General features: G+C 40.7%; 1 protein-coding gene across 2 annotated transcripts in view; it reads right to left on the bottom strand.

Moving 5' to 3' along the window:
- rai14 (retinoic acid induced 14) overlaps window positions 1-26,432 on the bottom strand; it is a 52,826-nt gene that overhangs the window by 11,411 nt on the left and 14,983 nt on the right. For both annotated transcript variants that reach the window (XM_030066060.1, XM_030066061.1), the window contains exons 3-10: window positions 15,988-16,118; window positions 12,871-12,959; window positions 11,915-11,979; window positions 10,201-10,258; window positions 8,767-8,837; window positions 4,428-4,534; window positions 1,761-1,945; window positions 395-420 (exon numbers count right to left, since the gene is read on the bottom strand). In XM_030066060.1, coding sequence (XP_029921920.1) covers window positions 395-420; window positions 1,761-1,945; window positions 4,428-4,534; window positions 8,767-8,837; window positions 10,201-10,258; window positions 11,915-11,979; window positions 12,871-12,959; window positions 15,988-16,118 — 732 coding nt within the window. The remainder of the gene's footprint in view (window positions 1-394; window positions 421-1,760; window positions 1,946-4,427; window positions 4,535-8,766; window positions 8,838-10,200; window positions 10,259-11,914; window positions 11,980-12,870; window positions 12,960-15,987; window positions 16,119-26,432) is intronic.

Here is a 26,432-nt window from a genome sequence, read left to right as displayed (position 1 = left end):
CCAAAGTGTGTTTGTTTGTTTTCTGAACATTGTAACTGAAAGATTTTCCGGGCTGAAAGATCTGATGTCGAAACAGGATGGACACTGATCACATGTGCAGCTAAAGAGCATAAATTTACACACTTTTGTTCAGTATTATTAGCAGTTCAATACTCATTTAATCACAGCGCATGACTAAAAATATGAAACTATTTTATTGATGTGAAAGATTGAGCACTGGGTCAGATTTGTTAAACAAGTGGCAGACATTTCACACTAGCTGCTGTGATGTTTTAGTAGCTTTGAGTGCCCGAGAATAATTATAGTGGTACAAAGCATAAACTAATGTGTAAGTAATTACAACCTATTTAAAAGAAGAAAAAAAAAAAATATCCAAAGCAAGCTGATCTCTTACCTGAGGAGTTCTTGGAGACTTGACATCTGTCAGTGGAGACAAGAGGTAAATCAAAAATTGACACCATGAAAAAAAAAAAAAAAATCAAAGTGTGGTAAGTAGTGTTCTAAATTTCCTCTACATCTCATTCACAGAGAATGGTGTACATATTTGAAAAACAAAATCATCAAACAGGAAAACCACCACAGATGGAAATACTGAGAACCAAAGCAATGCAGCTCTCCACCACATGAGGGAGACACATGATTTAAAACAAACACACAGTTCTCAAGGCACTCCTGAACATCCAGATTGTGTGTGCGTGTGTGTGTGTGTGTGTGTGTGTGTATGTGTGCATATGTCTGTTTGTGTGCTCATGTGTGTGTCTTCAACAAACAGACAGATACAGTGGATATGGAAAATACTCCTTCAAATGAATTATATTGTTTTTCAGCTATCTACACATAAAAGTCCATAATTATGATGCAAAACATATTCTTTAGAAAATTTTGCAAATACTAAAAGGGCAAATGTGTCATTTATTAAGACCTTGTGCTATGACATGTCTACTACTACTACCTACATATCATCATGTTATGGGGAGAGATTCGGGAGGTTATAGGTCGGCAAACAAGGTTACGAACAGGGGCGGACTTACCATTAGGCAAAACTAGGCAGTTGCCTAGGGCCCCAAGTTCCTGAGGGCCCCATAAAACTCTTCATACACTTATGGTTAATACAGTTATTACTTATTTGCGCACATTAATTCTGTTTTTGATTAAAATCCTTTCGCTAAAATGCCAGCAGAATGCTTATCGTATTATGTGTGTCTCGGGGCCCCTGTTTTGTGTGTCATCCTCTCATCTCAGAGGGCCCCATGCCTGCCTTTGCCTTGGGCCCCAAATTTCTTAAATCCGCCACTGGTTACGAATCATTGTGGGCAGGTTGCATGCTGAAAAGATAAGCTCAATCTAATCATTTTCCGGCCAGTGGTCTTAACTGGTCAATCATCATATTCCTCCATCCATCCATTGTCGACCTGGATCCTTCCTTCATCCCCCCATCCCCCGACCCTCATCTCCTTATCCCTTGACCCTCATCCTTCAACCCCCATCCCTTCATCCCTTAACCCATATCCTCTCATCCTTTGACCCTCACTCCCATCTCTCCATCCCTTCATGCCACATCCTTCCCTCTAAAACCTCAATACATCATCTCATTTCTCCACGATACACAAACCTTTGCAAATATGTATCTTACTGGCATGTTTTTTTTTTTTTTTTTTTTTAGTGAATGCAACATGAGGAAAGTGGGTTCTTTGGGTGAATTCAGAGCCGACCTGTGCATTACTGATGTGTGTATGTCTGTGTTGCCGTAAAAACCTCACCTGAGTCTTGCTGTCGGTGCAGGGCAGCATTGAGGGCCGTTTTGACCTCCGAGCCGCCCGACAGCTTGGCGTAGTACAAGACGTCGTGGCCCTGTGAGTCCACGGCCCACAGGTCTGCTCCTCTGCGGACCAGGATTTCGACGACAGGCACGCTGTTGGACTCGCTGGCCAGCATGAGCGCCGTCCTGCGACACAGACCCACAAGCAGCTTGTCAGCCAACACAGCGACACATGAGGAAGCGGAGATAGCAAGCGGTGCTACTCACAGACACACAAATAAAATGTGTTGATCATGATCACAGCAGGATTTCTTTATTCACAAACATTATTACTGCTCTATTCTTAGTCGCTGTTTCTCTCACACATACAGTGGGGTCTGAAAGTCTCCAAGAATTGCTTGTGTTCACCATTTTCCAATTTAGAACTGTGAAATTCTAACGTGAAACCAAAATATATCTATTTTCTCTCATTTTTATCACGTGATATATTTCATTCAGATATTAGTGGAGTGGAGAAGCTGCACTTCAAGCTGTTTGTAGAGATGAGGGTGCTTCTCAGGACAAGACTGAATTATTGTTATTGGTCTTTTAATAACTAAAACCAGACATGGACTAAATTAATATGGTCCTTTATGTGTTATTGCTTCTTCTCCTAGTGCTTTGTCTTTGAAAAGGATTTCTGTTTATTTTCAGTAAATTTTCCAGCTATTAGTAACAATGTCAAAAAAGCACAGTGAAGCGGTCCAGGACTAAGTTGTTCTCCTTAGTGCTGGAAAAAAAAGCTGTCCCAATGCCAAGTTGCAGCTAAAGTGAAAGTTCCTATGGGAGGCGGTACAACACACACTGCAGATTTTCACTAGCTTAGCCCTCCACATCCAAAGCAAGACCAGGGAAACATAAAGTGACCAGACATCTGAAAACCAGGATATCACACTAATATCTTTACAAGACTGAACGGCATTTGCATCTGAGATTTCGGGCCAACTGAACAAACACAGGCCGAGTCCAGCGAGTGAAAGAACAGCCATAAAACTTGGGCTTTAGTGGGAGAGCAGCAGTTTCCAAACCACTTCTCTGATGACAAAACAACTCTTAAACATTTAGCAGAGGCCAAACAATACCATCATTCACAGGAGAGGCCTCCGGTATTCAGTGAAAGCCTCAGAAAAAAATATTGAAAGAATTTTTCTACTTTGAAATAAATTATTTTTATTTTTATTCACTGAAACAATAGCAATAATTTCAAAATTGTCATTATAACCTTGGACTGGTTTGTCTTGGAAAACATAACAGCGCAGGGAAACGGACTGATCACAATTTTTCCTCCAATGATATCCGGGTGCATCAGTGACTCCCCTTGGCAGGACCTTCAGTAGCTGTAACGAATGCCTGCGTAATTCAAGTGTGGGTGTCATATTTTGATGAGTTTTTTTGGGGGGGGGACAATTTCCTGACATCTTCTGGGCATTTGACAACACTTCGTGAATAAGCGATGGAAAAAAATGACAATGACAAGAAACAACAAGGATCAACAACAAGACAAGAAATGATTTAGAAAGTAGTAAAATGACAGCAGTAAGCAAAGAAGACCATGTGGCTGAATTAACCCCCCTTCTCCTTTCTTTAAGACCATTTTTTTTTTTTTTTTTTGAGGTGGGGGTGTCTTGGGGTAATATCTTTAGGTCGGCGGTCAAGGGACACCTTCAAAAATGATCATTCCAGTTTTTTTCCACACCAAAATGTAGGCTAACTTTGGAGAAATATTTATCCCCCTTGCAGACAACTTATCATGACATACTTGGCATCAATGGAGTCCTTAGTTGACAAAATATCTTCACTCTAATAGAAACTCCATTAATAGAAAACAAGCAGCCCACACAACAAGTTGTACTGTTGGGATTGCTTATTTCAGTCCTGATAAGGGGCCCTGGTCCAGCACAGGATTCAGTATTTTAGTAACAGTGAAACTGTGGCACTATTTCACGTTTGAAAACTGGAATAAAGTCTCGGAGCTTCATGAGGATATGCTGTATGAACTGTTAATACAATAGTAGGGACACAGGTTTGTGGATGTTTCACCTGTTCTGCAGTTGGTGCATCAACTACACGTTGTCCAAAATGAGAGAGCCAGCACTTTATTCTACAGAGCCCTGCCATTCCCCCTGCCTTGGTTGTTGCGGAAAAGGATTCATTTTCCAGTGGGACAACATCCCTAGACACCACTGGCCTATCTGATGTCCAAGGAGGAGCAACGTATGGCTTTCCCTCCGCAGTCACCTGACCTCAAACCCACTGAACATCTTTGGGAACATTTAAAGAGGGAAAGGGTGAAACATGCTCTATACTTATCTACGAGGGATGGTGTGAAAAAAAACTTTGAATTATGTGGATCCCTAAGTTCTGCAACAACTTGCAGAACTGATGACAATGTAATCTGTGGTGAGCACACAGTAACAGACACTGAAAATGTCAACCGCCAATGAAGAAAAGACTTTAGTTTTTACTTTTTGGGTAAAAAAACATAATCTTGTTTGAAGAAAATGCATTTATTTTTTGATAAATGATGAAACAGGGCAGTTTTGGTGAGCTTTTTGGAAGCCCAGCTGCATCATTCCTGAATTGTGACTTTGTGTGTTGTATGTGCATGAGCCTGCGACTGCACCTTTACCTGCCACTGTTATCTGATGCGTTGATGTCAGCACCCCAATCCAGCAAAGCACTACATAGTTCAGCATGAGCGTGTCGGGCCGACAGCAGAAGGGGAGTGAGCCCGTCCTGTGGGACAGACAAAGAAATGTAAGTTTAAATATTAGATACGGCTAAAATCACCCCATGGTGGGACCATAGAGCTGCACAAACAATAACCACTGGAGAGAGGGAGCCTCATTTATCTGAACACGCACACATGAACACACACACACACGCACACAGACAGCCAACTTGTATCTCTGTGTCGCATGTAGACGTGAACTATGGCCGGTGTCAGTGGGGTGAGAAAACTCTCAGACGGGTATGAAAACGTAATGAAGGAATCTCTCAGCAGGCACACAGAGCAACCCAACTCGTTCCACTTCCTGGTGAGGTATATGGTTTCTGCTGAGCGAAATATGAGCATGGGAATAGCCCGAGAATGTCAATATTTATGTAAAGTTTTGTATTTGTAATTGATTAATATGAATGTTAATGAGCCGTGAACACAACGAGAAGCGAATGGACAGTACGTGGACGCTTAATCGGTATAAACAAAGAGAAAACTACAGATGAGAAGCTCAGGATGAAACTAGAATAAAGGCATTTCCGCTGACCGACATTCATACTGCTATTAGTGAAACAAGAAGTCATGTTCGCACAAAAAAAAGAAGGAAAAAAATGCCGCACTGGAAAATGCAAAAGAATGTCCAGACGCAGTTAAACTTGTCAGCATAGCTTTGTGTTATATTACAAGGCTTCTGCCGCCACACACCACACAGCACAGAGCTATGTTGTGGCTTCCTCTGAAGACTTTAGCAGCCCTGTGCAGTGTGTGTGTGTGTGTGTGTGCGCTGGGTGATTTGTCCTTAGACTCTACAAGACAGAAATCATTTTCTCCTCTAAGGCTTGTCTGTATGAATGTGTGTGTGTGTGTGTGTGTGTGTGTGAGAGAGAGAGAGAGAGAGAGAGAGAGAGAGAGAGAGAGGGGCCGTGAATAAATGTGACATTTATGTGACAGACAAGTGTAGAGAGTGAACGTGTGTATTGTCATCGCAGCTGACTGACAGAGTCAAACTGTGATGATTTGACATTATATGTAAATGTACATCAGCATATTTTTATTTTTTGGACAGAAACTCAAATATTGCTTGATATTTTGCTGTGTTTTATTATCCCACTTCTGACAAGTTTATATTTTTGTCTAACTTTTTTTTTTTTTTTTTTTTATCTCCCTGTTACACGATCTCTGTTTTTTCTTTTGTTAAATGGCTGTTTTTAATTCTTTTTTCTTTCTGTGAGGCACTATGTTACTTTAAGAAAAGTGCTAACTAAATAGTTATTCATATTCACGACTCTTCTTAGTTATTTGTTTTACATTTATTTTTGTGTTGTTTTTCTGTTCATGTGTGCTTTTAGGTCTCTGTGTGTTGTTGCTGTTGGTTGTATGATGACACAATAAAATATTATAACAAACAAATAAACAAACTTGTCTGAACACCAAAACACTGTGACAGCCCAGTAATGTTGTATTTAAGAAACACCGAAGACAATATTTAAATCACAAGAGTTCTATGATCAGCCAGCTACGTCCTGCTATGTGGGCGGTGTGGTGGTTGGAGCTCCACCACACCCCCTGGTGGATGGGCGTGTGCACGCTGTGATTCAGTGTAATGTTTCGCACAAACAAATGAAGTGAGGGACACACAGCGCCTAGCTCTTAATGAAGTGCTGCTCCTGACAATCTCATAAAGCGACGGGGTAGTTTTTATCAGCCTCTGTCTTCAACAGCCTCTGTCTGCACAAGTTTTTTATGATACTATATGACCAGGTTTCAGCAGATTAAATGGTCCTGTTCTTGGGCCACTTCTGTTCAGTTCAAGTTCATGTTTATTTTCAGCCCAGTGTCACTGTTTACAGTCTTAAAATGCCGTTCAACTGTACTGAAATATTGTATTGTACTGAGGATGACCTGTATTCTAGGCTCTGGCTGCTTGTAGGTTGCATTGTCATTACTTTGTTTTTAATTATGTTTACTTTTAGTTTTTCAAGATTATTTTGCCCCCAACTAATACATTGGAAAAAAGTCATTAAATATGAAGCAAAAAAAAAAAAAAAAGCTTGCCATGTATTTAGAGATGTCACACATTGGATGGGGTCAATAATAATACAGTAGGAGGGTTAGAAGAGGCGATAGATAGCGATTTGTTCCGATATAAGGGCTTTATTGCCTTTCTTAATGCCTTTAAGCACACCATATCACCCCTGTGTATGGAATGAAACATGTTATATGAATAAAATTGTCTTGCACTGGATAATATTCACATGTAATTAATGGTGTCCTTGTTCCCAACACTATGGTGAATAAAGTAGGATGGATTTTCCAAACTGTCCCATGTGTAGAAGTGTCGCCTGGATCGACTCAAACCGTGGCAGTAAAAGACCGGCGAAATACCAAGCCACGTCTGAGAATCCAGACTGAGCGTGTCATGGCAGCTTTTTTTTTTTGAAGAAATGAGATAGGGGAAAGGGATTTTTTTCAAAACACAAGGAAGCCTTTATACCTCACAGCACCACTGTTTGTAATCAAAATTTAAATTGACTTGTACTTGATTTGACATAAACACTCTACACGCAGGGCAAATGCAAAACCCGCCGATCACAGATGTTCGCCTCCTTGCGTCTACACTCTGCCGTGTGTTTATTTAAGTCAGAAATGTCGATACGTGTTCCTGGCGTGATGTTCGCTCGGGGCGAACAAGCTGGCATGGTGTTTTCTCCTCTTGTTCTGCTCAGCGCCGTCAGAGCGACAGCAATGTGTTCCAGATGGCTGAGTGATTCACTGCCTACATGTCAACCAAAGCACAATCACACACACGTGTTCGCACATACGAAGCTCACACACACACTCCCAAATGAGGACACGCTGTGTGATGGAACAAACATCAGCACAAAAGCATCTTCTTTTAACTGCAACAAGGTGATAGTCTGACTTTGCCAATTTTATATTTATAAAACCTGAGACGGGAAATGGGCAGACAATTCGTATTTACTTTTATGGGTAGAAAATAAGAAATAGAAATTAGAATAATGACATTTTTGGAGTTAAATTTTTAGTGTAATGGCTCATTTGCCGTTATTGCATACCCAGTTTCCCCCCCAAAAAATCTTGGTAATAAGATCATTTTTGTCCACTAGCTTATTGACGTCAGAGCATGGACTCATTAGGGGAAATTTTTTGGAGACCACAACCAAGTGAGCCAGTTTTGCTATGGCACCATAAGGCTTTCATAAAAATGTACGTTTCAACCGCCACTTTCTTTTCCGTTTGGCGCACATGTTTATTCCAGGGTGTCACAGAAAACAAAATACATATTTGCTCAAGTCCGCACCCATAGCGCCTCAAGATTCATTAGGGGAATCCCGTGATGTGGAGCTTTAAAGCGCTTACAGCCACTGGCAAATTGGTAGCTTGTTACTGGGTCAGAAAGCCACAACATTCAGCTCCTCCCAGGCTTAAACAAGCGCCGAGTTGTAATAAATGTTACTTGGGAATAACATCACGTCTCTGTCTGTAGGCTGAGAGACGTCTGTCTGTTTGGCCGGTTCTGGCGTGACGCTATGAAAAGAGAAATAAAAGAGAATCACTTTCTCTTTTTATTTGACTTGTCTCTATCTCGCTCTCTTTTTTCCCCTCACACACACACGCATAAACACACACGCACACCAGTTGGGTATAAACCACAGGCATGGGACATCACCCCGATGGAGACCACATGTCTGCGGCTGCAAAGCACAGTTCCCACAGCACAGTGACCCTGTACCACACAGAGCTGCACACACACACACACACATGCATTCATGCGACACTATTAATCAATCTTAAACAGGGAAGGACAACTAAGAGGAAATTCCTGGGATAATGAAATTCCTTCATATCAAATGCCCTGGATAATTGCTGCAATAAATTTAAATCTTTTAGCAACTTTGTCCTTGCTTGAAGAGGAGTGACACATCTAATGACAGTGCGATAAAACAGGATGAGATATATCTGGCAGGAGATGAACACAGACGGCGTCCCTTCATGAATACTGGGGCAGCAGAGGGGCAAGACAAAGACAATCGAGACAATTTACCTGCCTTCGGTACCCCCTGAACAAATAAGGCTTTGGAAATAACGCAGGAGAAAGCGATACCATTAGGATTCAATGGAGCATTTTTGTGGCCTCAATTCTGGCCTTTCCGCCCTGCCAGGAAAAATAAGTCTAAGAGAAAAAAAAAAAAAAAACAACAGTGAAAGTAAATGTGAAAGTACATACTGCATCTCGGAGGTTGACGGGACTCTTGTGTTCACACAGCAGTTGGACGATCTGGATGTTCCCACTGACAGCTGCGTTTGGAGTAAAACAACAGTTAACCAGTTAAAATGGGGCACCATATGTATCCCTGCTGCTCTGTGATTGAATATGGCAAGCATAATCTCTTGTTTGGTGCGTCTCTCCACACTTTTGTTTTGAACCAAAAGCGCAGAGCCACACAATACAAGAATAACACAAAACAGGTCGCTGCAGGTCACAGAAGACACACTGTAAAAACAGAGAAAGCTGTCCTTTCCACAACTTATTAAAATGGTTAAATAAGATTAAATCAAAACACTCTTTCTCTTCTTTCCCAGGGGTCTTACGCCTGTCTCGCTCAGTTTTTAAGATGGAGGACGTCCCACATGTTTCTCTGTCTCTAATGTCATCAGTAATAACCCCTCTCAGCCCCATGAATCTCTGTGTAATTTAACAATTATCGCAGTGGATAGGCCACAGAATGTGCTCAGAAAGCTGCGGACAGGAATTTGTGCAAAGTCAGTGACATTCTTTAAAAGGAAGCCGAGGCTGGACACACACCAGGAGTTTCCTCGTGTGAAGCATGAACTGTTTTCATGGGCCAGATTTCAAGATCAGGGGACAAAAAGAAAGCTGCTGACATGACAGCCGAGAGAGGACACACATCTGGAGCAGTGATGTCCAACTAGGAACTGATAAGCACACATTTGGCCACATGGTTGGACACCGCTGATCTACAAGAGTTCAGTGGTTCTCAATCATCATCCTCAGGAGCCTTAGCGGCGCTGGTTTTCATTGTGGCCATCAAACAAAAGACTGGTTATCACCTGGGTATGCAAGTGAAGGCCCTAAACTACAGCTGGCAGCACACAAAGCCACCAGAAAAGCACCGCTGAGCGAGTGTATGTTGACTGGGGTTGAAAACAGAGCAAAGTCACTTGATGGGAACAAAGTGATGAAATGAGCAATAAATGGCTGGAAAATTTGCAAGAAAGTGTACAGTGTTGTCCGTATCACATTCCTCCAACACACCATGAGCACCGGGGGTGACCCACTGATGCAACTTTCAAAATACACTAACATAATAAACATAATGACATTTGCAAATGTCTTTTGAGACAGGAAATGCATTCAGCAGATCACGAGTGTGTCTACAAAGAAAACCAGGCTCAGTTGGTTGGGAAAATGGGGTACCTTCAATTCCAAGCAAACCATTTCAAACAAATCCAGACAATAAGAGCTAAAACTTCATCTCACAGTCATCCTCCTAGCTGCTCCAGCATTCTCCTCCAAGCACGCTGAGTCCTAATTAAAAGTGGCTGTGGCGTGGCAGTTTGGTGGATAATCATTTCAAGAGGAAGAGATATTTCCACCCTAAAACAACTCCAGCGCTCCCAGGATAATTTAAACACCTACCTGCATGATGCAGCGCAGTCTTCCCTGAGCCGTCTACAGCATCCACTGTACATTTACTCTGGAGGAGGAACAGAAAAACAAAATTATAGGTGCAAATCCATCATGTTAGACACAAATCATAAACTTCATTAAATAAAACCTCCACTCCTGGATGTTCTGTGGTGTGCGATGCATTCCAGGAGTTATTGTGTAGTGAGATGCTGTGATTTACTTTTTTGAAATAACAACATTTTCCTCAACCTGCCTCTTTTGCTATGATAACTTTCTTCCTGTAGGACTAGTCAACCTTAGTGTAAAACAGTGAGCCCTTGCCCTTTGATTCGGATGAGCTGACACCAAAACCTGATGTTTTTGACGGCTGAAACATTTTCTGCTATTAATCTCTAATGTAGTGTCAATAGAAATATCTCAGTGTAACATCTGCTTACAAATTTGAAAGGTTTACTCTACACTTAATGTCACAAATTTGGTGATTTCAAAATGTCAAAAATTGGTGATGGTGCTGTAAACATTTTTGTACACACGTTGTTTACATGTACAGTGCAAAAGACGGAAAACATTTGAAAATATAATCTCAGCCGATCTCAATAATGTTCCAGGATATCATGACTATTTTTGGGTTATTTTATGCGTTTTCAGTTTCAATGACTGTGTTTTCAAAAGCAAGTCCAAGAATTTTCCAGATTTCCAGGACGCATGGGAACCCTATAATGTTATTTACCGCTTTGGGCAAACAGTCCACCAGACCGTAAGGCTGGTGAGCAATTCTACAAAAGCCTGTCCCAACGTGACCACATGCAGCTGTTTGTGGGCTCTACGTGTTAAAGGGGTCAAGAGCTTTACCATGAACACTTGCCTGTGTGTGTGTTCAGGCAGGTGTGTGTTACCGAGATGCTGCTGACTGTCATGAGTCTGGAAGGTCAGCAGATCTCAGCAGGAAGTGTGTGTGTGTGTGTGTGTGTGTGTGTGCGTGCGTGTGTCTGTGTGTGTGCAGGTCAGCAGATCTCAGTTGAAGCAGAAAATCAGCAGACTGAATAAATGAAGCAGCAAGTCATTGATTTCAAGCATCTCGCAGAAAAGCGAGACAATACTTAACTTTCCCACAGTACCTGCTTCTGCTTTCACATATTCCTTAGTTGCTACGGCAACCAAAAGCATCCTACACCAAGTTATGTCAGATGGATCTTCTGACATTAAATTCTTGCTTCCAAATTTCTTTCACTTCTTGTTGTGTAAAATGCATTATGAAAGCATTCTGCTACACTTGAAATGCCAATATAATGTTGTAATGTTGCATTAAACATAGCATCTTATCACCTATCCTATTGGAGTGACCAGAGCGTCCGGTCTGAGACACATCTGTAGAAATCTGACTGGAACCGCATTTCAAACCACCTCCAAATGTGGCTGGGATCTGATTTGCAAAAACTACATTCCATGTGGTTTTCTGCTGTCCAGACTTTCTAAAATCAATCTGGATATGATCTGGATATGACAAAAAGAAACAGATTTGTCCTGGCAGTCTGAACGAGGCCTAAGTTATAATACATTATAGAGTGAACTCACTAATTAAATTTTCCTTGCCAAAGCCTTAAATCTGACATTTTATAGAGACAGTTCAGCGTATATCTTGTGTCTGGCAGCCCAGGTAGACGAAGCCGAGCTCTTGTGGAAACATAAATCACAGTTTGCAGGTCCACCGTCTCTGCTTTACCTGAATGAGCTTTTTGGAACATTCCAGATGGTTGTTTTTGGCAGCCAGGTGTAAGGCAGTGAAACCTGGAAAGAAATCAACAGAGATTTCCGTTACTATTCTGAGAAAAAACTCAAATTTACCTTTTTTTTTCCCTCATAAAGTCACTACTTCAATCTCAGAGAATTTAATCTCAGATGTTTTTTTCCCTCAAATTTGTGATGTTAATCTATGAGATTCTGTTTTTTTTTTTCTTCTCTGTATATTCCTGCCCTCCCTCGGCTACATATTTTTTTTCTCCTACAGTGGCCCTAATATGCCATCGTAAATTTCTGATTCAGTTCAATGATACCTTAATCAATAAATTTCTTTAATCAGAAGCCAAAATATTACTTAAATTGCTAAAACTTAACTTAATTTTTTATACTATAAACAAAAGTTACATTTTCTATAATATGAAAGTAGAATTTCCATTCAAGATAAAAAAAAAAAAAAACATTTTGTTATAGTCAATGTTGTTTACTTATTATACATAAAGACAAGAATATTCTCTTCACACAACCTTTTTACTGTGATGTCTTTTTAAAGTATGCAAACCCATTTCTGTTATGTGCAAACAAACATAGAAATAAAACCTGCAATGAGTGTTGAAGCTAGTAAAACTAGCCAGAATATGTTTTACACATCATATGCAACACATACACATACGCAACCTTTCTGTAACCACATAAATCTTAACATGTAAAACTTACTTCTACACCTCTCCTTCAAAACATGGGATATGTGATTTAACAGCCATAATGAAATGTAAAAATGGTAAAAGTGTTAAAACTTTACAAATGCAACATCAAGAGCCAAAAATTAACCAAGGAAAACTACAGTTCAATGCTGGGGGTGCAATCTCTGAACAAAGGTCAATGTTTTACAGTCTTTTAATGTTATGGCTTTGTTTTTTAGGCATAACAAGTTCTACAAACCTGCAGCATCAGTGACTGACAGGTCGGCTCCATGGGCCAGGATGACACACAGACAGTCTGTCTGACCGCGGGAGGCTGCAACATGAAGACTGCACACAGAAAAAGAACAACAAAAACAATTAAAAACAGTTATTCATTATCAATATAAAATCACAAAGACACAGATATTAAAGCTATTCAACTGCTCTCCCTATGAGTAAAGTCTAGGATATTCATTCTTGGACAGATACACATGGTATTGAAATATTATAGATCTATTTTCTGCCTTTACATTTCACAACTTAAATGTATCCTTATAACATTGTTTTGATATTTTGATTTGCCTATAGCAGAGGAGACTTTCAGGTCAAATGCTGCCCTTGTGTGCAAAACAATTTCATAAATGCACATCAACCTGGAGGTAAAACAATGCCCTTTGTCTCCTTTGTGCATGTCTGTGTTTGTGTGTGTGTGTGTGTGTGTGTGTGTGGTAGGCAATCAATACAACGCCTTTCAGCTCACCAAGCATAATGAAAAAAAGGCGGAGACAGAAATGCACAGCCTTCTCTTGGTGTGAGTAGGACACACACGCACATGCACACACACACACACACACACACACAAACACACACACACACATAAACACACGCAACCTTTGTAAATCGTGATGGATGTGGTGGTTTGGGAATCGCAGCGCTCCAATCTTTTCAAGACCCACAAAGGAGGAGTCTACGGTGTCTCTATGGTGATAAAACCTGACAGAAAGGCATGCGGGCATGGCTGCATACATGAAAAAGTGCGTGAGAGTGTGTGTGTGTGTGTGAGTGTTTGTGTGTGTGTGTGTCCTCATCCCACATCAAGAGAAGGTCAAGGATGTGAAGCACTGGTGAAATAAAAAAGCCTCTGTGTGTGTGTGTGTGTGCCAATCCCTGTGTGAGCAGCACATGCACGCATTTGTCCCTGCATTTGAGCGTGTGCGTGCGTGTGTGTGTGTGTGTGTGTGTGTGCGGATGTTATTGGCTGAGCGTGAGCTGATGAACACATTGAGGTCAGTGGGTGTTGTGTTTCAAACAAGAAAGAGGTCAAATATTAACACTGAGCCTCTGTGTTATCAACAGTCTCAACCAGAGGGGCAAAGAGCTCTGCCGCCTCTGGACACAAAGAACCTGGCTCTCTAATCAGTGGATTCCAGCGCCACTTTAAATGAAATGATGTCCAACCTAATACACATCATGCGCATAAGCTCTGAGTAAAAGGCATTTTGCATGTGAAATCGTGAGCTTTTCAGTCATTAATTAAAAAAAAGGATGGGAGGCGTTCCCATGAGCCAGTTATTGATGAGAGCAACAGCAGGTTTAGAAAACACCGGGAGGTGTGACCTGGGCTTAAGCCTGTATGTTAACAAGAGAGTGTGTGAGGAGTAGGGAGGGTGTAATGGTTCAGCTTTTTCACAGTGCAGTTTCAGTTTGGCTTAAAAAAAAATGAACTGACTGAGACTGTGCATCACAGGAGGATGCAGAGGCAAGGTTTTCAGTTTTGGTGCAAAATTGTTACACCTCCAGTGGGCAGGGGATTGGAGATGAGATGTTAGAATTTACTGAGATATGATGGATCAAATCCATTAACATGTAATGGGATTCGGCCATTTGATGACCCCAATCACACACAGCACCTGCTCCCACCCTTTTCTTGCAGCACACAAGTTTCCATGTAGGTACTCGGCCAAAATGACACAAAGGATAGTGACATCATATCCTGTGTATTGGTAGCGAATGTGCCCTATCCTGGAAGAGGAAACACAGATCATCACTCAGAGTCATCATTCACAGCTCTCTCCCTGCACGCCTATGGGAAGTACACACCATAAAAACTGAGAACCACCATGTTCTGTGTTTGGCAATGTTTCATGCGTTGGAAGCCGCTGTGATTATGCGAATATACAGCGAAAGCCCATTTAGCAAAAGGCTCTATTGTTGAGAAAGCTGTTCTGCTTCTCTTTCAAAACACTCCACACCTTTCAGTTCAAGCCTTCAAGTGGTTTGAAGGCTCCTATTCAGCTAATCCCCACACTCATTATTCATTCATATTGTTCTGTTTTAGTTTCTCCGTGGAGAACGTGGCTTCATAATTCAGTGTTTAATGCATAATAGAGTGTCTACAGCTAAATCCAAATTCATTCTTTCAAGTTCCGCTGTTTGGCTTTAACATTTTATTTACATCTTCCTGGTTGGTAAACAGTGCCTTTGAGGTAATGAAACAGTGAGACGCTTACTAATTACTGATTTTGTCCAAAATCATCTTCCTTTCTTTGCAATTACAGCATTCCCCGTAAACATTCGCCTCATGTCACACTAAAATTTTGGAAGGCGTGTTGTGGATGTGGATGCACAAACCAGAATAGAGGAATCTGAACTACTGACCGGGTGCACAAGCTTTCTGCACATTGGAAATGCAAGAAAAACTAGGATGCAGATACTTGCAGTTTTAAGGTAACGTGCAGTTTAATGCAGCTTGTCACTTGTGAGGTGCAAAAGTGGAGGGAAAGATTCATAATGTAATAAAAAAAAGCATGCTGCAGCCTCTCAAATCATATCAGCCTATCGTTGCATGCAACACAGAGATGTTGAGCAACCAAACCGAATGCACAAGGGGGAGAGGAGGAAACTCTTCATTGTTTTATAAAACACATTACAGGTGGATTTTTGTGCACTTTCAAATTAAAAGTGTCTAGTTTTAATTCATCAGGAGAAACTATTCCTCTTTTTTATTCAACTTTGTGCAATGTTTGAAGCTTCAAGCCAAGCCCCATGCAGACATCAGCCTGAAAAGCTTCTTTGTTGACTTGTGTGTGCCAAACCAAGCACTGCATCAGTCCAGAGTATAACATCCTTTCAGAATGAAAATAAAGTTCCTTAATAAATTTTGAAAATTGGGCAAGTACAAGAGAAGTCCACAATCATATATTTCCTACTTATCCTAAGGAAGCTACTGCAGATTATTTTTTTTCCATTATTCCCAAGCAAAATTCCTCTGTATGATTTGTAGCAGCATGCATGTACTAAAAAGTGAGATTTTCTGCGATGGATGAGTCGGTGTAGCAGCCGCTGCATTGTTCTTTTGTGTCTCCATGGCACTTACGCTGATTTGCCGTCACTGTCAAGCTTGACGGCACTGGCACCTTTCTTGGCGAGCAGCGATGCCACCTTCTCCACCTCGCCATGCTCCACCGCAGCAAGCAGCCGCTCATCATTCTTGTTCCACTCATGGGTCTGCAGGCGGTGACAGACAGAGAGAAAGAAAGAGACAGAGAGAGAAATGTAGGTGAAATAACAAATACCGATGAAAAATTATATGGTTCAAAAGAGAAAAAAAAAAACAAGAATGGGGAAAGAAAATAACAAGATAGATGTGCTGAAGGTGTAATGAGGACAACGGACTTACTTCTCAATAGTGGGGATAGTTTTACACACTTCGCACCGAGTCACATTTCTTACATTATTACTGCAATGCATACACCTCTCCATGATTCTTATTACAAAGAAAACATTTCATTTCAACTCCTCACGCTCTCTCTCTAATCATGATGTATGCATTCCTACCAATAAAACCCTTTCGGCACACATTTAGTCACATTAGGATAATCTTATTTTACAGCAAAAAAAAAAAAAAAAAAGGGCCTGAGACGCCCTGAATGGGAGTAATGGCTCTCAGAAGAAAATGTTATTTTTCCTCTGCTAGGGCCCACAAACAACATTTGACCCTTTGTGTGCACATGAACATGAGAAATGAATGCACACAGACCACAAGCAACCACATATGCATGCATGTGCACTACAACTTCAAAGTTATGTATCTCACATGCGTTAGCCTAATATGGGGATGCGCAATATTGGATATTTTGGCAAAATCTGATATGCAAGTATTTTCAAACCCTATTGTCCATTTTCTGATGCTGATACTGGTGTATGCACATATTTTTTCCCCTTAATTGTAGAGAAAATAAAGTCTCTCCTGTAGTGTAATTTACATATAACATGTTAACTATATGTTCATATCAGTAGAAATTTTAATTTCAGGCTGATGCCAATATTTAATTTCAAAGCCTTTATCGGCTGATACCGTTGACTTGCCAACATTATCGTGCATCCCTTGTTTAATCATGCACAGGCTCATGCATACACAGAGCAAATGGCCCCACATTTGTAGTGCTGACAGCCTGTTCAGATAGAGAGAGGTCAGCCATTGGAGAGCTTCAACCATAACCTCAATACAAAGGCAATCTTGCTCCACCCTGCAGTCTGAGGCACACAGCACAGCAAAGCCTCAAGAGCTGTCCACCACAGCGTTTCTCTTGCCAAAAACACAACTCAACACTGAAAAGCAGAAGGAAAACACATCTCCTGCACCTAATATAACAGGCACAAGACTGGACACACGAACCAGGAAAGACTAGCCACGACCATAAACCATGCAATGTTTTTCATGCATTTCAGTGAAGATGTAAAGGTAAGAACACATGGAGAAAAGGATAGAAAAGGTGCAGGATGTAAATATATTCCTTTCTTTAATCTGACAGCATGGTATGGGAAAGATTTGAAAGCCATACAGTTCAAACATATGGGCAGTGTCAACTCAATCATCAGGGAAACCCCCTGCTACCACCACCTCTACATATTAGGATGCAGTACAGTATTAGATTTGACCTGATAGCCTACTGACCTACACGTGATAACAGGTCGAGCTCTCCAACTCCCTAAACAGTTGTGGTGGCAAACTGTAACCTATTTTTAGGGTAGTAATGAGCCAACATTGCAATACACGGTGTAAATAACCTCTGTGGCATATACCCAAATGCTATCACTGCAATACATTTTGCACAGCTGGTGGAAAAATGCTAGGCTATAAAAATCCCCTCCATCACTGAAGCAGCCAGCAAGAGCACTGAGTTATGGAATCAAAGTCACAGAAGCAGTAAGTGAGACCAATGGCAGATTAAGAGAAAAAAAAAAAACTGCAGCATTATGGAATTTAATACAGAATAAACTGTATGGGACGATATGCTTATCTCCTGATTTGATACCACCACAACGTTTGCGTGAGGATTCGATATGAATTGTGAAGTGTTGTGATTCACACACAAGTATTAAAGTACTAAAGTATTGTGATTCTACAAGCATTACAATTCAATATTATGATTTATGGCAATTTTTGTTTACTTTTTAAAGACTAGATCATGGAAAAAGTTTAATCATACACTTTTTTGTGACTGCATATCATGAGTCATATTTCAGAAACAATGCACATCAATTATTTAAGTATTTAACCACTTTAACCGCTGAGCCCCTCTGACACCCATGGAGGAGGACTATGGAAAAACACATTTGAAGTAGCAATCGTGTCCACAGGATTATTTGTCCTCACTGCATGCTGCTGCAGGAAGTCCCCTGATTTTCAAAAGTCCTCAAAGTGCTGTTCAGTAATCATGGCAGCTAGGCTAATCAAATAGAAAAGATGGATATATTCAAGAGGTGATAAACTTAAGGCAATGAGGCAGAAATGAACATAGAAAAAAGAAAAAGAAAATGGATAGCGAAGTGAACATACTCCAGCCTCTTTCCAGGTGTGTTAAATAAAATAGGAATTAAAGATAAGACTACGGCTGTGCAATTCATCTAAATATTATCAAAACTGCAATATGGCCATGTGCAATAACCACAATCCAAGAGATGCAAATTTGTCAAGTGTGTGACAAAACACTGCTGTGTATGAAGTTTTATAGTGCTACAGAGATGCTCTGGCCTACAAACTATTCTCCACGTTTAGAAAAAATACATTAAAATTAAAATTATGATGCAATAATTAACATTTCTGCTAAAATCGGGAAGTACATCAAAATGTCTGTAAAAGTAATGACAATATGATTTTTTTGGCATATCACTCAGCACTCAAGTTCGATAGACATGGTGACTTTAAATGTGCCCTCTGTCTCTGGCTCCTGGCTGAAGCTGCCTGTTGACGCTGATCCCAGATCAGATACATATGGAAATGGTGAACGTTTTCACTGCTGCCATAACCATAATGTCATCAAACTGTTTTAATGACCTTACCTCAACCTTTACCAAACTGTATTACTTGCCTGATGTAACCTTCCCTAACCTAAACCTAACCCCCACTTTTATTTTGACAAGGGATTGTGTCAACAGCTAAAAACTGATGCTCAAGGGAAACTTCCCGCTATACTCTGCCTCTGCAGCCTTGTTTTACCAAAGTCTTAGCAGACAAAACACTGCATGAATGACAATGTGAGAGAGATTTACATCCATTATTCACCACATTTCAAGCTGAAACAGAGGTTGCACTCATGGGAGCATGCCTGGTACTGATCATGTGATGGGCGGACACAAGGAGGGTAGAGTGTACTGTCATAATTTTTGCAACGCGGCAGCGTTATAAAAACAAACCCACTCATAACCATAACAGACCAAGCAAAAAGAGCAGTCATATTTCCGGTCATTGATATTGACTGAAGATGGTCCACCGCAGTCACTCTAGTTTTGATAGCCTTTAAGTTTATCTATTCAAAAAAGACATGACTAATTTATATAGTGTGCAACCCAACAAATCAGCAACATTAATCAGTTTATAAAGTCTCATTGTTTTTCTCTTCTCTCTCTTTAAAAACCATATCGAAGCAGCCCCGAAGAAAAGGATTGAACTGCATGTGTCTCAGACCGTGTCTCTTTTCTGCTCTGTTGCCATGTAGCTTTCTGTTTTTGTTGTTCCTGGTTTTTGCTGCTGATTCAGAATGCTGGGCAGAGTGGGCAGGTTGGAAATGTGCCATTAGGAGGGCTTGGAGTAAACCAAGTGCCAGCTCCACCCAACTGGTATGTCACTGTCCAGAAAGAAGCCCTCAAACGAATGCGCACAGAGAGGGACAAAAAGCGAGGAGGGCTCTCTCAAAAGTGGAAAAAGGATCGACCAAAGTAAACATGTAAAGTCATTCACTTGAACAGGATGCTGGCACCTCTCGCCTCTTTCAACACTTAGCTTATCAGAGCACGGGACAAAATCCTTGGGGAGAGGGAGGCAGGGGAGAAAGATTAAGAGGAGAAATATTTTGTCCCTGAAAAAAGATGCAGGTTTTAAATAAAGGGAGGAATTGTTCAAAAATGATGATGATGGTGCTATTGCTGAATCTTTATGTGCTCTCACTGGTATGCAATGAAGCAACCACACAACATGTGCTGTTTTCCAGGGAGGAAAAGTAATAAGGTTTGATATAAGAGATACAAGAACATCAAATATTTCATGTTTCGGGGCATGCTACTTGTTAAAAAGGAGTAAGTTGGATTTTTTCTTTAAAACTGGAAAACTGGCTTTAAAATTGACTGCAGCTCCATAATGCACAGCTACGTTTTGTTCTGAGTAAACTGAATTGACCAACTGTGGGTCATGTGTAGCAATATATTTAGCTTTGTCATTCAGTTTGTTTGCAGCGTGCCTAAACAAGGGTGAAACGTGAGGCAAAAAATAAAGTAAAACACGATTCCATCTTTACCTAAATTAATCACATGCAAACTAGATGCCTTCTGCTTTGACTGAAAGTCATTTGGATATTTCTGTGCCATAGCATGCTTTAAAAGGTGTTGAAAGATGAATATGGCATGGTAGAATGTCAAATATTTAGTTAATAAACCTTTTGATTTGACTCTACTGGTAAACTCATGCAATTCAAATGACATTCTGATAATGCACTACACGTTACAACCGTCATTTTGTCTTCAAAACAGCATTGCATTTGTGTCCATGTTAGTTTTGCATACACAGAGTGTCAATATCTGAGACTGTATACTGATTAACTAACTAAACACACCTCATGGGTACACATGAAATTAGCCTTAGCGGGCAGCTGAATACATGATTTCATTTGTGATCCACTGTTGTGATCCACTGTGGTATCAAGTAAAATATTAGAAACCATGCATGATACAGAGCTTCCATTCTAGCTGATGCATATGTTTCTCAGAGCAGAATCTGATCCAGTACCCCTGCCAAGGCAAAGTGCTGGTTATGCAAACCAGTAAGTCCCACTGGCACTTCAGGAAAATTGAATACAGCAACATTACCTACTACAGGCCTATACTGAATGTAATCTTTGTACTGTGTCTACACTGTACTTTTGTAAAAAAAAAAAAAAAAAGTCTCCCCCACACTAAATCACGAGAGGCAGCAGGAGAAAGAATCTCCCCTATATGATCTATTTGTGTTCCCGGTTTCCACTCATGCAACAGCACAACCCACAGCATGAAATGCTCATGATTTTCCTAATCCTGGTGCAGCGGAAATACGCTCAGTTCAGCTGAGGAGGGCTGATAAAAATGCTGTAAGTTACAGAAGTGTTCACAGATAGACGGCCTTTGTTGTAAGGCTTACAGTTAAACCACTAACACAGTTTATCTTGAAATTCACCCACCCAAGATTTGCATAAAGGAACCCGGAAGAGATGGAACTATTTTGCCATAGAAGCTGGGCAACCAAACAACAACTGTAAGAGGAGTAACGTGGCAACTATAAATAAGTGCAAATTTACTGAGAAGGGCCTTCACACACAAAAAAAGGAGGTTTTTGCTTTAGAGCTGTTAGCTACAATGGAGAAAGATTTTTTTAAAGCACATAGTACAGTTAAATTATCTCACAATTAATCAGCACAATTTTAAAAAATCTCACACAAAGTCAGACTCCCTTTGCCTTCAAAGAAACAGCTAAAGAAAATGTCAAAAGTGACATCACAGATTAGACTACTGGTTCTCTGCTTACTATTGCTTCAGGAAAGAGTTATTTATGTTGTCACTGTCTAGGGACTGCTTGAGGAGAAGAAAAGGGCAGGAAGGCAGCCGCCAAGTCCTGTGAATCCACACAAGCATGTCCTCTAAAAAGTGTCCTCTTGGAAACATCAGGCAAAGACCACCCATCTACTCAAAAGCCTCAGTCTCTGGTGTCCCCCTTACTTCCGAATATAAATATCTAGTGTTACTACTTTTTTTATTTCCCAAGTGGTTTTGTGTTGACAGAGATGTCAGTACTTACAATGTTTGCACAACTCTATTTGTTTCAGGCTATGCATATTCTGTATGTTAGAAATATGAGTTCTCCAGTGGTCATGATTAATTTTATTCATGTAATTCCACTTTCCCTTGGTATACTGACGCATCACACCAGTGGTCATGCAATGCATTTTACTCTACCCTGAAAATCAAAAGTCTAACAGCTTGCAAACCATCAAGTCTTAACAAATCATTGTGTGGGCAGAGGCAGATGCAAAATCCATCTTTTAATTAGTCAAAAACACACAAACATGGGCAGCAGCAAATGTTTCAGTCCTCAGATTATCATCAATGTTACTGATGATAGCTCTACCTCTACCTCTAGTTGTGTGCTGGTGATTGGGAAGTGGTCCCTCAGAACAGAGCTAAAAGGGGTAGGGAAAATGGGACCTAATTCATAGGGGCCAATCCCAATTCCCCTTCTGGGCCCTACCACTTCACCATATCCCTCCGATTGCCTGCTGCCACGTAGGATAGGGTGTCCCATTTCTCTTGGGGGTAGTGGTCACCTAGCCCTCCAAATGGAGCATTTCCAGATACAGACTACAAGTGACTAGAAGTCCAAAATTATAGCATTTATTTGCAAATTACCATGCAAAAACTAAAAAATGCCTGTTGTGCTGTCTTAATATAGATCCAATAAAATAAGTGATTGGTTATTTATGACAAGCATTTCCCAAAAATGCTATTCACAATGTCAACAGAACATCAGATAGACAGTGATTTGACCTTTAGGTGACTTTGACCTACGACCAAGATACTCCAAAATTGAATCAGTTCATCCTTTGCTCATTACCAATCAATCCATTAAGATAACCTCCATCCACCTCCCTCCACCTGGTAGTGGAGATGATAAACTAGAAAGCACTCAGTAGAGCACAGACTTCCGCCAATACTACACGCGATATGTCAATTCCACATGTTGGATCTTCACCAAGAGTTAATCACACCCACCAACACACCCCCCTTTCGCCTATCGGTGTGAAGCATGAATCAGTTCTTCCTTGCCCCATGACTAACCTTCCACCAAATTTCATGCAAATCTGTTCAGAGCTTTCAGAGACATCCTGCTACCAAACAAACAAACAAACAGCAAGCAGACAAACAGAATGGAGGGAGAACATAACCCCTGTCCAGCTCTGTTGGCAGAGGTAATAAAAGATTATGTAATATTATCTAACAACAGCAAAAGGTACAGTAAGAATCCTGAGGTGCTAAAAGGATGTATGTCAGCAGAAATGTATAAATTAATCTTAAACACAGCATAATGAGAAATGAAATTCAGTTCATAATTCAATACACTTGTTGAGCACCTTTGATCACAACCTCACTTTCAAATTAAAATGTCACATTTTAAAAACCCAATGCACAAATTCCCATGCACAGAAAGAAACTATTGCTATAAAAAAATAAAAAAGGAAAAAGACATATCCTAATTCATCCACATTGCAACAGAACTAGTACAAGTACCATTCATGTTTAGAATCAGAAGTACAACTAAGAACTCCAAATGGGCTTGGATCCAATAAGACATTACCCCCAGCCAGCGCTGCAAGAAAGAGTTGAAGGAGAAACACTGAACTACTGTATGGCATGATCCTGTTTAATGGCCTATGTGATTTTAATAGGCTGAACTAAACTGAAAGGGCATCTCGATGACGCAGTGTGACACTGATAGCATTAGGCTACATTGTAATGGACAGGTTGAAGTGGAGCGGAACGCACTGCTCTAGTTTCGATCCCATACACAAAATAGTGTCAAAACAGGGAAGCCGATGAAATAATCACGTGCTGACTGAGGCACTACAAAAAATGTGCAGGCCTAGGGCCTGAGAGAGCAATTCAGCAAAGTGTACTTAAGTGTTTTTTTTGACCCAAAAAGGGGTACAAAGTAGGAGAAAGACTTTGACTGCTTCTGAGAAGTGAACCTACATGTGTTTGCATATTCCTTAGTCAGTGCAGTGGATGGGAAACATTTTTCACATGCCCACTCACCTAATATTTAATAATTAGCAATAATATCTAAGCATCATGGTTTACTAGCGTTGTCAAAACAGTGTAAAAATTGGTGGGAGAGTGCCTAAAAGAAAGATGGTACATCGGGTGAATATCCCCACCAACACATGCTCAACTGCACTAAGCAAGCAAAAGAAAACAAGGTAATGTCAATCACAAGTCTCAGAAACTGGTGCACTCCATTTGCACAATAAGAAGGTGGGAGTGTTCAAACAAAAGAGTAAAACTTGAAAACTGACAGCAAAAATCAACATTTTGTGGCTGATGTCTATTTGTTTTTAAAACTCTAAAGTACTGAAAAAGCAAATATGAAAACTCAATGCTGCTAGCTAGTAGGAGCCTTGGTCATCTGAGTAGCCCCTTCACCTCTTCCAACAGCAACATCTGGCCTCACCAGATAATGTGTTGGACCATTTGGCCCTAACAAATGCAGGGTAACAGCTGGGCCAGCACACAACACATGAAATGCATTTGGACAATATGCTTGTGCAGAGCGCTGTGGGCTTAGCCTACATTGGCTTGCTCTGGACAGCACGGGTTTAGTCCACATTGGTCTGCAAGTAATGGCTCACTAATCAGGGGATTATAAACCAGTAAAACCACTATCACTCTGTGTGTTCAATCGAGCAGTCAAATGGGTCTTTCTATCCCCTCTCCCCTGCTACCCCTGTTCTCTCTCTGATTCTGTCCGCCTGCCTCTCTTTTTGGTTTGTCCCTCTCTCTCCGTCTCTCATTCTGTGATAAGAGTGTTTACACTGGGATCAGGGTGTGGACAGTAGTGTTTGTTCCCTCTCTGTCTTTAGTCGGACACTCATTAAGACACACAGAGAGCCTGCTGATAACACTAAGCGTTTCCTGTTTGTCCGGGCCAGAGGCTGGCTGCAAGGACAAGGAGGAGACAGGAGGGAGAGAAAGACGGAAGGAGGTACAGGGAACAGAGAGGGCGAGACTGAAATGGGAGACATGTTGGATAAGGACAGAGAAGTTGTTATACTAGATATACATCAGCATTTCAACACCTTAATTAGTATATTTTAAATTGCTTTACTTATTGCTGTAGTAATAATTTAGTGACTTTCTCTTATCTTATTCCTTCTCCCTTATCTCTTTCCTTGCACCAGATGGGAACTACATCCCAGTCTCCCAGCTGTGTGTTTCTGCCTTTGTTAAGTTTGAAACAAATTGCATATGCATCTTGTAACATCCATGCATCACCGCGGGCCTACAGTAGAATTTACACAAAACAGATGCTCATCAAGTCCACTTAGCTTTCTGAGAACCTAATGGTTTTTGCATAAACATGTCTGCTCCGGGATAGCTTTCCTGTTCCTCTGAAACTCCTTCAGTTCTCTGAAGGAAAAACAAACCAAGAACGGAAAACAGCAATTCCTACATTACGTTCTGTATGTTTGTAGAGTTTAGCCACTTTGTCAGAGGAGATGGAGTCCAGCAGAATAACATTTACATTAGCAAACCCTCTGCATTTCCTTCCAAAGCAGACAAAAACACACCTTTGCTGATCCACACTTTAAAAAAGTGTTTATTCTTCTTTAATTTTATTGTTTTATTTCATAAACAGAATAAAACCTCTGTCAACATCCTGCGGCTTTAGAGCCCGCCTGTCCCCTCTGACACACTTGACTGTAGTGTTTGCCTTCACTACCTTCTAAAATACAAAAAAAAAAAAAAATGTTGAAGGAGGGATGCTAAATACTAAGTCAAACGAAAACAAAAGGCATTTACAGTTGCATAATATTTACTAGGTCAGATAAGAAATGTAAAAAATAAAAGAGCCCAGGAGGCATGAGTGTTGTTTTTCAGTAAACAAAAGACAGGGTCACTCTGCCATAGTAACTGCACACACTCCATGCAGTTTCCTTGGTACCACAGAACAGCAAGGCAATAATTAGACTAGTGGGACTTGCATGGATTTTTGTGCATCTTGTGTACACGTGAATGTGTGTGCACTTATTCTCATGATTGCCGATGCTCAACAGTATTCACTATAGATGCTCTGCAGGGCTGCCGGCTGACAGGTGCTGCAGACAGACAGGTAAATAGAGCTAGGACAACAAAAACGCAGACTGAGATTGTGCAGACTGTGGGTGGTACCGGGTGACCCTGAGGTGTGAATGTATAACTGCATTTATGTGAACCAGCGTATCCTTTGAAGGGACATCTGGTTTAGAAAAAAAAGGATTAGGGAGAGAAAGGGAGAGAAGAGTAAAGAGCGATGGATGGCTATTTAAAAACGTAGATACAAAGGCAGGTAATGGACATAAGTACTGTACATTAGGCAAATAAGTGGAGAAGCAAGCAGACATAGATTATCAGTGAGGTATAAAAGGTGAAAGAAAGAAGTAGGACAATATTATGGCACAAGCTTTTCAAAATGCAACTGCAGAGACTAAAGAGAGAGAGAATAAGAGAATAAAAAATGTATTTCTTCTCTCTTGTTTATCA

Source organism: Myripristis murdjan, chromosome 12 (genome assembly GCF_902150065.1).
Source record: "Myripristis murdjan chromosome 12, fMyrMur1.1, whole genome shotgun sequence".
Classification (NCBI taxonomy): Eukaryota; Metazoa; Chordata; class Actinopteri; order Holocentriformes; family Holocentridae; genus Myripristis; species Myripristis murdjan.
The sequence above is the reverse complement of the archived record's forward strand: the minus strand, read 5'-3'. Positions and strand labels throughout refer to the sequence as shown.